At 47.0% G+C, this 12175-nt stretch overlaps 1 protein-coding gene across 2 annotated transcripts in view; it reads left to right on the forward strand.

Annotated features, from left to right (window-relative positions):
* Positions 1-12175, forward strand: part of LOC144720944 (cyclin-dependent kinase 14-like) — a 122356-nt gene that overhangs the window by 84449 nt on the left and 25732 nt on the right. For both annotated transcript variants that reach the window (XM_078598135.1, XM_078598136.1), the window contains exons 14-15: positions 3892-4031; positions 5874-5982. In XM_078598135.1, coding sequence (XP_078454261.1) covers positions 3892-4031; positions 5874-5959 — 226 coding nt within the window. In that variant the 3' untranslated portion in view covers positions 5960-5982. The remainder of the gene's footprint in view (positions 1-3891; positions 4032-5873; positions 5983-12175) is intronic.

Here is a 12175-nt window from a genome sequence, read left to right on the forward strand (position 1 = left end):
CAAATCTAGAAGATAATTAGCTTTATTAACTAATTATTAACTCATCAAATTGCTCTGATAGTGAATCGGATCTTCGACTGTGTGAAAACTTGCTCGCTCAGAACATCTTAACCATTTGATTAGTCTGTCCAGACATCCTGAATAGCCTAAAAGTTATAGAATAATTCACTTACAATTTGATTTACTCTGCCCCTTTGGTGGTGTTGGAACTCGAAGTCCGTGGTGGTTTTCATTGCAGCTTGCTGTCTGCTTTATTTCCAAACTTCAGGAATGCACGTAGCCCTTTTGTCAAATGCTGAATGAGGGCCTCCCCTCGCCATGCAAGGCTGTGGGGGTTATGTGATCATACTTCACTATGCCTGGCTGGTGAAGGTGAAGGGCATGACTTCATTTCACCCAGATATTGTCCAGGTCAGCGACTAAGGACATATTTCTGTGCCCGGCACACCGCGTCCATTATACCTCTCACTCTGACTGGGTACTCCTTACACGCCGACGATAGTTTATCAGCGACCCGGCAAAATATACAGTGAGACATTAAGCCCTGAGCGGGGAGCCATGGACATGAACGCATAGAAGCACAGTACAATATGTACATACAGCAATGCATTTTTCTGCACTGCCCCCGACTGCCCACAATGTAACCACACAAGCACACACAAAAACACAAACAGGGGGCCCACAACAAGCAAGGGGCAGGAATGCATGTCCACTTAAGCTTTATAGATGACCCGGTGACCTCTGTTGCTCAGTGGACATGCTGGACATGCTGATGTGCAGCACTTATAATCAGTTAGATGGATTAGGAGGATTATAAAGAGTCAAGTGATGGGTCTGTGAACCCACACAATGGCCCGTGCAATATGTCAGAGCGCACTCCACTTTATGAAGTCATTCATCGGGGGGGTGACTTTTTACGGCTTGACCTATTCTCACGCATGCCACATAGCCGAGTCTCCCAAGGGTCACATCATCTACAATAACTCAATGGGAATAAATAACCGGGAAGATCACACCGTGGCTGAAGACATCACGTTGAGATGATTTTGTGAAAGTGAATTTGATATCATGTTCCTGAATCCATCGTGCAGAAGAAATCAGTGGCCGACCTCAATAATGTGTGTTGACCTTTAGCAAGGCTATACGCTACAAAGAAAATATGTTGCCATTTATTATTCTTAGTATAACGATGATTCCAATTAAGATGATGCTGGTAATGTATTTACATTTTAAGTGGAAAGCAATGGGTCCTGTTTATGTTAATGCATGGGCAGCTGAGGTGTAAGTAGAGCATTTATTAACTATTGAACTATTTTTATTTTACCAGGTGAGGCCCACTGAGCTATTTAGCTCTTTTTTAGAAGCGACCTGGCCATAAATGATAGCTCAATTAAGTGACTAATTACGTGGAAATTTAATCAGGCAAATACTCTAAAACGCATGTTTCTAAATGAGGGGAAAAACCAGAGGACCCGGAGAAAAATCCACGCAACCACGGGGGGAATATTCAAACTCAAAATATAAAGAGGCATTAGGGTTAGGAATCGAACCCACGTCCTCCTATATACCAGGCGACGTAGTTAACATCCCCCCCCCCCTGCATGGGAAGAGGGGGGGTGACCGATAGTACACTGGTTAGCACACTGCTATGAACACAGTGATCTGAGCTCAATTCACGGCAACATCAGTCGCAGGCGATGTCTGAACTGGTTCTGAACAATTGCATCTCCCACTTCAACAACGCGCACTGACCAGCGTGGTGAAAAGTATGGGCAAACAACCCACATGACTGACTTGGCATGAGACGGCCTTCATGTAGTATTGACTAAGTGCTGAAAGTGTATTGACTAAGTGCTGAAAATTATTATTGTCGATTATTTCAGTTTCTTTGTAGGCAACGCAAAGTAATTTAGAGTATTTGGAGAAAAGAGAAAAACAGATGGTCAACACTGGCTTCCATCAGCAGACCTTATGAAGGCATTTTGGTCGCCACGTTGGCTTTGTGAAACGTTATATTCTGGGTGTTTATTGATTCCTACTTGTGCGGCACGTGTAATAAAAAAATATCCCACTGCACTGAAACAAAGAAGTGGTCAAATAATTCAAAACTACAAGCATTACTCCTAAACCCGCTTAAAGAAAGAAAATTCCGAAACTTTTCCTTTTAATTTCAATTAGTAAATAAGCACTGATTAATCTTGGCAGGTTCACATGGGGTGCCAGAAGAGATGAATAGCATAACCAAAAGTCCAGAAAATGAACAACGGCGTTCATTCTTTTTGTTTCTGAGTGCACACACAGTTGGTTGCGCGCAGACTCCTGCAGGTGGGTTTTGGTTACGCACACGTGGGTGTGTGTGCGCGTGTGTGTGTACGTGTGTGTGTGTGCGCGTGTGTGTGTGGGTGTACGTGTGTGCGTATGTGTGTGTGCGCGTGTGTGTGCACGTGTGTGTTCGCGTGTGTGCGCGTGTGTGTGGGTGGGTGTACGTGTGTGTGCGTGTGTGTGTGCGCGTGTGTGCGCGTGTGTGTGGGTGTACGTGTGTGTGCACGTGTGTGTTCGCGTGTGTGCGCGTGTGTGTGGGTGGGTGTACGTGTGTGTGCGTACGTGTGTGTGTGCGCGTGTGTGGGTGTGTACGTGTGTTTGTGCGCGTGTGTGTGCGCGTGTGCGCGTGTGTAGGTGTGCGTGTGTGTGCGTGGGTGTGTGTGTGCGCGTGTGTGGGTGAGTACACAATGATGAGGAGTGGTGGGAGGCATCCATTCAGTACGTACGCATGGAGGGGGGAGTGGGGGGTTTAACCCAAATGCGTACGTACACGGGGGGGGGGGGGGGGTGAAGCCTCGAAAATAAACAATTTGTCTACATTGGCCTTCAAATTAGTTAGTCCGGCGGTGGGCTATCTGTTTGCTTAGACACGTTAATATTATTAATCCTTGATCGTTTCTGCGTGAATTAAATATCGGCCGTTCTATAGGATTCGGGGGGGGGGCGGGGGTGCGTCAGGCGTACGCACGTGTGTGGGGGGGGTAAAAGTATAGGGAGGCGGGGAGGGGTCAAGTTTTGACAGATTTTTGCGAACCCACTAAATGGATGGGCCCCTGGCTTTGTGGTTATCGCACTGTGCTACGAACCCAGAGGGCTGAGTTGGATTCCCAGAACACAACTAACATCGGTGGCAATGACACGAGCCAGTCCCGTCTCTCCCCTAAGTCAACTCAGCCTCAAATAAGTTCCTCGTGAAACATGTCACCACCATTATTGGCCCGGCCACACCCACCCCTTTGCGCACTGAGTCAGCCTTAATAGGGTCTAAGTATACCATATAGGGGATTCCACTCTCTTTGTCCTATGTGCACGTGTGTGCTGTGTGTGTCCTGTTTCCTACCCTGTGCGTGTGTGTCCTATGTTTGTTTGTGTGTCATGGTGTGTGTGCGTGTTTCCACGGGTTTGTGTAGCGGTCAGCGCGCTGCGCTACGAACCCGGTTGCCCAAGTTCGATTCCCGCTTATGGCCATCCACACCAGTGACGATTATCTGAATCGGTCATGGGCCTCCCCTAGGTCGACTCAGCCTCAAATGAGTACCTGGTGCGCTGTGTAAACATCGTGACTAGGGAGACGAAGGCGAACGGGCGTGGTGCTCACCACCCACCCACCCCCACGTGTCCCCTGCTGACCTTCATAGGTGCTCACTAACAGCACTTGCCCCAACAGTCTATTAAGGCTTTACGGGGGATCTTTGTGCTGTGCGTGTTAGCATGTGCATACCTGTGTTATCTGACAGCACTTGCCCCCGACAGTCAGCTGTGGGGGGGGGATCTTTGTCCTGTGTACACAATGACCACATGCTGTGTGCGCCTGTGTGTGTGTGTGCACGTGTGTGTGTGTGCGAGCAGGCTGGCACTCATTCCCGTAGCGGAGGAGCTCGCGTCGCGCCTGTTGCAGGCACACCCCAGGAGTCGCATTACAGCTAACGACGCACTCAGCCACCCGTACTTCAGCGACCTCCCTCCCAGGCTCACGGAGCTCTCTGACAGTGAGTGCACACGTAGAGAGAGAGAGACACACACCCGGCGTTTCCAACGGAGAACTGGGTTCTCTTTATCCGCTGAAAAAAAAATCTATTAGAAAGTTGTCATTTTTTTTCACACCTTCTCAAAGTAGTTAAAAATATTGCAATTATGGCGGTGAAACAGGCTGCTAAAGAAATGCATCATTCGACCTAACCTGACTGCGAGGTGGGGAAGATTTAGCAGGGAAACTATTGATCTCGGGACACTTAAGAGGGCCGAGTAACACCTCACTATGACCCCTAGCCCTGTGAACTGAGCAACCTTTAAAGCCCCCCGCTCGCTGTTGCATTAATTCTGAGCTGTGATACATAGAGGTCTGTGCAACGTCATCACTCTTTCAGCCGGAATGCCGAATTCAAAAGTGGTAATGGCGAATATTGATGGATTCGTGAGAGAAAAAACAAAAAATGTGCGCACATTACATAATGAAAATCGTGCGGCGTGAGGTATCAGCTTTCTGTTGCTGTCAAAACAGAGGCCTAGCCCAATTATTCCATCTCGCAGGGCTTGGAGATCCATCACCATGTTGTGACAAAAATAAAACCCTCGCTTGCTATGTTCGTGTAAGTGCACAAGTGTCGCGAGTGTATGCAGGCGAGCACACGAGTGACCGAGCACAGGCGTGTGTGGCCCTGTTTGTTATGCGAGTGTCCTGTGTGTATGATCGGAGTGATTTTGTGTCTTCCGAGTCCATGTATATGTTATGCATGTGCGTGTTTCCTGTGTGTCATGTCTGTATGTGTGGTGAGTGGTCGGGCAGTGTTCAGCTCACTGCCCTATGAACCTGGCATCCCAAGTTTGATTTCCGTTCACAGCTAATAACAGTGGTGATTATATCTGAACCTGTTCCGGACCTCCCTTAGGTTTTTTAGAGCCTTAAATGGGTACTTGGTGCAATATGTAAACAGCAGCAGTGAGGAAATAAAGACAGTCGGACGTAGTGCTGGCCACCCACCCCCTCATGTGTCTTGCCAGCTTTGATCGGTGTTTTCTTACAACACTTGCCCCAGCCGTCTCTCAAAGGCTATATACGGGAGCTTGTTGTCTTTGTGTGTGTCCTGTGTGTTGCATCCTATGTGTATATATGTCTATTTTGTGTGTGCTCACTCGCAGCACTTGCCCCAACAGGCTCTACAGTGATAGGGGGATATTTGTCTTTGGCTGATGTACGTGTCCTATGTATGCGGAGCTGTGGCGTGTAGTGCTTTGCGCACTGCAGTACGAACCGAGAAACCAGTTGTGGCTAATGTCAGTGGTTCGTGATATCGGAACTGGTTCTGCGTCTCCTCTAGGTCGTCTCAGCCTTAAATAAGTACGTGTACATGAGTACTGTGGAGAAAAATGTCGTCAGATGCACTGGCGACATCACCCCCCCCCCCCTCCCTGTGTACAGTACAATGTCGGCCTTAATGGGTGCTTGCTAATTGCAATCTTTGTCCTATGTGTGTATTTGTGCTGATGCCGTCTGTTGTTTCCTGCGGTTACATGTGCGTCCTATGTGTGTATGTACCATGTTGTGCGTGTGCGTCATGTGACCACCCTAGCCCCAACAGTCTGTTAACCTTCGATTTAAAGCTTTCGTGACTGCAGGGATTCATCTTCTTGGTTCTTTCGGTAAAGTCACGTAGAATGGAAATAATAAAATGATAAAAAATTATAAAAACAAATTATATAATATTATTATATTATTTTATTATGTTTTATTATTATTTTATTATTTCCATTCTACGTGACTTTACCGAAAGAACCAAGAAGATGAGTCTGTTAACCCTTTGCGGGGGGATCGTTGTCTTTGTGTCTGACAGTGACCTCGATATGCTCCGTGCCGGAGGTGAAGCTGCATGCGGAGGACAGCGTGGGCTTCTACGGGAAATTCAGCCAGAAGCACTGAGCAGCCTCCATACTGCTATGCAGGTACTGCCACACCACCACTGACGTTGATACCTCCTTTCTGTTTTACAACTGAGCAGCAAAGGAGACTGCGGGTTGTTTTTCCACTGCAGAACTCGAGTCATGCTACTGACGTCACACACACAATGAAACGAGTCAAGTCATTTGATTGCGTGCGGCCTGCTTGACCCCGAGCCAGATTCAGATGTCCAGTGAGGCCAGGGTTTCACGGGTTTGGCTCTGGCTCGGCAGGGCAAATGTCCAGTGGAAAACAAGCCATACCATGGGCGGGGGGGGGGGTCATGCTGGCATGGCTCGGATTTCCCTGTGGAAAAGGGGTATATAACTCGGGTAAAAATGGCCGAGACTTGCAAAGTACTGCAGCATTGTTATTTGAAGCCTCCTCATCGACATCTTGCACACGACGGGGAGCAGGCCAAGCTTGCCGATCCCTCTATACACACACACATTCGTCGTAGTGGTCCGTTGCGCTTGTATTACAGTCTGGCGAAGAGGGTTCTGCTAATTACAGGTTTCCTGTACAGGGTCATAGTCTTGTGAGCACGCACCACGCAGTACGTACGTGCGTCTGTGTGTCCCCAGTTGTGCACGCACCACGGTCAGTATTTACGAAGTCTGTTTTTAGTCGCACGCACATGATGCGTGCGTGCAGCTGCCTACACGCACCACCCCACCCCCCCCTTTGCCACTTGGCGTGCACAGGCAAACGCGGTGGCTTTTCGGCACGTCACTAGAGCAGCTGGTGTCCGGATGCATTTCAAGGCCTGCAGCTACACAGATTGCTCAGTGGGATCGGGGATTTGAAAAAAAAGAGGTCAGGGCTGGGCTCAGAGGATGAATGTAGTTATTTACTTGCGGAGGCGTGAGGAGGGCCAGATAATCCCCCCCTCGGTGGCCACCCACGGGATGGGGGACAATTTGGTTGGGGGGTTGTTTGGGGGTGGGGGGGGGATACGAAGCACAATGCTGGTTACACTGAACGCGTGTCACATGGCATCAGCGTAGGCCTGCGCATGTTTTTAGTCGGCCGAATATGAGAATGTGAACTCGAGCACAATGAACCATTCGAATGGATGTTAACTATTAGGCGTGTGCACTGCACGAAAACTGGAAAATGACTATCTCGTATTGTTACGTATTTGCAACTGACGTCCGGTGCGGCCAAATCCTAGTTTACAATTCCTAATGCTAGCAACTGATGTATTATTACTCGCTATCTATTCATTAATTGGACTCGCTCATAAAGCACACGTCTCTGAAAACAAATGAAAAAATAAACTGTAACGTTCCAACTTCGTCATCACACTGCAATAGCCCTACTCTACATAAGGCCGTTCGTTTTTCATAGCCCGTACTTAATTGTACGCAACACTGACAGGATCGTGTCATTTTTTAAATTTACTTTTAAAACAATTCGAAATGCATACATGGATTACGTTTAGCTGCTTTAATTTAACATTCCCCTATTCAAAGCATTTCATGCAAACGCAAGACATCAAACGCAACCAAGCGGAAATAAACCGGTGGGATAGTGTTATATTCCGCACACTGAGATTAAACCTTACGGGATCACATTTTTTTATTTCAGAACCGGAGTGCCAGGTATCTGGGTGTCCATGTGCGTGTCCTTGGGTGTGAGTGTGTGTGTACCCTCGGTGGCGTAGCGGTTCGCGCAATGCGCTACGAACTCGGCGACCCGAGTTAGTTTCCCCAGTGACGATTATCTTAACTGGTTCTGGGCCTCCCCTCGTCCGGCTCAGCCTTAAATGAGTACCTGGTGTGGTATGTAAACATCGCCACTAGGGAGACAAAGGTGGCCGGGCGTGTTGTTAGCCACTCACCCCCTCATCTGCCTTGCCGGCCTTCTCAACGGTGCCTGCTAACGGCACTTGCTCATACATTCTGTTAAGGCTATATGGGGGATCTTTGTCTTTTGTACCCTCCCCCGCCCACCCGGGAGAGTGAAAATTGGCTGGGTTGATGTGAGTGCTGAATGTCGTCAGGGTCTCAGCAGGGGCAGATTAATCCTGTGGCGGCTGGCTACAGCGCGACAGGTTCAATCGGATGGCAATCACGCAAGCGCTCGCCGCCGCACAGTGAGGCGCGCAGCATTTTGGATTGCATTTTATTTATTTATTTGCTTACTTATTTATTGTCTTTGGCTTAAAATTTTACATTCTGGGACCGTGGCAGATTTTTCGACAGGTTGTCTTGAAGAGCGCGTGCCCTTTTGTAATTGTTATTTGGGCGCTTTGTCGGTTTTTATTTTGCTTTCTTTGTTCTGCTTGCACGGCGTGCAGTTTGATCGTGTAATTCGACTTAATTTTGTCTTTTGGCCACGTTAGGGTGATTTGTCTTTCACTCCGTTCTTAGTCAATCGGCAGGACGAATGTTGTCGGGTAAAGTATGGGTAATCTCACTTCTATCTTGATTTGAAGCTTTCGTGACTGCCGGAATCCATACTATTTGGTTCTTTCGGTAAAGTCACGTTAGTAGAAAAAAATATATATATATATCACGATGTTTCGACCAAGTCTTCAATAATTTAAGACTTTTTTTTCAGTTTCATTTATTTGGTATAGCCCTGTGAGCCATTCGGCCCTTGAATCGGGTGCAACCGCAACAAACTAAAACCAAAAACATGAACAAGAAAACATCTTAAAGTGACTATGTGACTATGTGCAAACAGAAAATCCAAGAAAAGACAGCAAAATATTGCAGAAAAAGCACCGTACACCAACGTTGTGTGCAGAAATCCCAGTGGGATGGAAGTCAAACAACAACAACAACCACAAGACAACTTAGATTAAGGCCATCAGTTTAACTCCGTACTCCAACAAACAAACATGGCCAAACCAAAAAACTTTTCGAAATCACCAACATAAAACCATAAAAGCAATGTAACAGTGATCATAGGAACTGTGATCGAATTTTCACAATAAACGACATAAACAACATGTACCACCAAACCCTCAATCCTGATGTACCAACTTTGGTGAGGCACTGCCTTACCAACACTTCATCTGGAATGGTACATTGTACAAACAAAATGAAGGTACCCCGATGGGTTCTCCCTTATCACCAGTGGTAGCGAATGTTTTCATGGAGAAATTTCAAACAAATGCCATCCTGACATCCACCCTATGTCCTTACCTGTGGATGACACTTTCGTCATCTGGCCGCATGGCCAGCCAGCACTGAACCAATTTTTCAACCACATCAATTCCATACACCCATCCATCAAATTCACCATGGAAGTGGAAAATGATGACAAGCTACCATTTCTGTATGTTTTGATCGAGAAGAGGCCTGATGGCATGTTGGGACATTCCGTCTACAGGAAAGCCACCCACATGGATTCCTATCTAAAGCCTGACTTCCACCACCATCTGGCCCAGAAGAACTCCCTCATCAAAACACTATACCATAGGGCCCGCTGCATCTACGACCAGCGCCATCTAGGCAGTGAACTGGAGCACGTACACCAAGCCCTCAAGATGAATGGATACTCAGACCGCGCAATCCGCAAAGCTGTAGCCCCAACCATGGGGAGACAACCATCTGAGGACCCAATCAAAACCATCACCTTGCCATACATTGCAGGTGTTACCAAAAATATTTCCAAAATCTTAAACACAAGATCCAGGTCCGATTCAATACAGTACATAAAATCCGTGATTTGATCCCATCTGTGAAGGATGTGATTCCTGACATGCAATACCCTGGTGTCTACAAACTAAGTTGTGTCTGCGGCAGCAGTTACATTGGGGAAACGAAACGACATGTCTCGGACCGTGTTCGCGAACACAAGGCAGATTTAAAACATGGCAGAACCAATACCTCTGCCATGGCTGATCATTGTTATAACGCAGTGGGCTCGCACGATATTATTTTTCCGAGACCAAGGTACTCTGCAAACCTTTGGGCTACCATCAAAGATTTGTCCATGAATCCAACCAGATATATAAACACAGAGACAATTTCAACGGAGAAGATGGGTATAAGCTGAGCAATCATTGGAAGGACGTTATTAACCAAGCAAAGTCGTAACTTGCTGTGGTGCTTCCATCCTTCCTGCCGTTTGGCTGTTATCTCCGACTCTCTGAGTTGCATTGCCCTGTTAGGTGCCTCTGCATTAACGGGCTGGAGTCTCACTAACATGGCCACCTCTGCTCTCTTAGCCTCGATGTATCGATGGTTCTGGCTGTGTGATGGGCTGTGTGTCTCACTGGCGCGACCACCGTTGCGGTGGTTCCCTTGCGTGGACGCGCTTGCCTCTCACAGCGCAGTTGGCAGCGCCGCAGCTTGTGTTACACATAGACATGACATTAACCTGCTAATCCCCCTAATCTCTTTGCCTAATCTCTCCCATCAACATAGTCTTCATCTCCCATTAACACTGCTGTTGTGCGCATATGCGGGGGCGATGCTCTTATGCGACGACGGAAGCTCATTTCATGCTAATCTCCGAATCTCTCTCTCCCTAATCTGCCCCATTAACACAACTGACGTGCTTGCATGTGGGGATGGAATTCCTTTCCAGCTCAGACCCCGCCTGCTTGCCCTTCACCACATATATAACGTCTTGTTGTAGCAGCTCTCTCGCTGTATTTCTTCCTGGTTTAGTAGTTCCACTGCTGGATTATTTTTTCCACCTGAGGACGACCGCTTGTGTTGTGATCGAAACGTCGTGATGTATTATTTTTTATTTTATTTTTCTACCTACGTGACTTTACCGAAAGAACCAAAGAGTAATCTCACTTCTTCTAAGACGTCTAGCCAGCGCGGAAGAGTAGGCCAATTACCCTATAGAAGGCCTCTCTAAGAGATCGCCCTTGCAGAGGCCTGCGAGCAGTGGCGTGAGCAAGCAATTGCAGGGCTGCACCTTTACCTTCACTGCCTTGTGCTTTGATTACGTTGCATTCCTTTGTCAAGGCTCACGTGTGTTAATTCGATTTTCATTAGAAAAAAACCCTTGCTTAATTAAGCAGCCTTCCTGTTATAAATATGATTTACTTTTATTTTTTAAGCGTTGAATCATGCAACTGCCAAGTTCTGGGCTTTTGGTGAAGACTTGTCATTTTCTCTCACTTCCATAGAAACATTTCATTAGGCTGGCATGGTTAAATCCCAAGATGTAATAACTGCAGTGAGAATTGCTGAGGCGTGAAGGTGGAGACCTGGCATCGACTAAGTTGGCACGCTGGGGCTAAAACACAGTCTCAGTCCCATTATAAATGCATTAAAACATTGGAATGTTATTTTACACTAAATAAAACTAACTTGTGTGTTCACTAAATGTTGGCTTTTATCGCTCAAGTCTTTAGCTATTGCTTGGTTGATAGAGCATCTTTAAGACTTTGTTACCAAATAGCACCAGTTCACATCTCACTCATTGCTGACGATAGTCGTGGCCAGTAATCAAACTGAGGTCGCCGGGTTCGCAGTGCAGTGCGTTAAGAGCTGCGCCATCGCCGAGTTAAGATATAATTATAAAAGAGTGATAACACCACATTGGTGGGGGGGGGACTTTAAACAAAAATTATGTGTATAATGTAGACAACATCTTAGGCTGCAGAAAGGTCACAAGGTCACAGTAATCTAATTACAAAAGGTCAGCAAACGAGGATGAGTTGCATTTGAGGTGGGTTTTGTTTTATCGATTGAAAGGACCTTTTGAGCTGTTTCCCCACCACTGATTGATTGGTCCGTGGATCAAAGGCCCTCTGACCTAATGGCCACCTCTTCGGCTTTTAATCATCCTTCCCAAGGGGGCCCATCCTGACCGTCATAGTGCCCCGTTAAAACCTCTCGTTTGCTGGATTTTTATAGATAGAGAGAACACGTCCAAGAAAATGACCGCCACGGAGATGGAACGATGACATCAGTTCACATGCAGGAGTGAGCTGGAGGGTGGCAGCGTTAAAATTGTAAGGGATGATGACAAAGTGGGCTGGTGGCACTGTGATGCTAGCCGTGGCTAGCATATCAGAGCCACGACTAACATAAGTGTCAATCGATATATCTCAACTGTACCTTGGGAACCCCAATTCATCAACTTGACCAGTGTGAAGTATGGTCAAAACAAGCCCCCATGACCAACATGGCATGGGGAGGTCTTCATTCAGCAGTTGATAGACAATGGCTGATGATGATGAAATGTAGATCAAAGTATTTCATTAAAAACACCTTTACA

The sequence above is a fragment of the Lampetra planeri genome, chromosome 10, assembly GCF_965212315.1.
Source record: "Lampetra planeri chromosome 10, kcLamPlan1.2.h2, whole genome shotgun sequence".
NCBI classification, from domain to species: domain Eukaryota; kingdom Metazoa; phylum Chordata; class Hyperoartia; order Petromyzontiformes; family Petromyzontidae; genus Lampetra; species Lampetra planeri.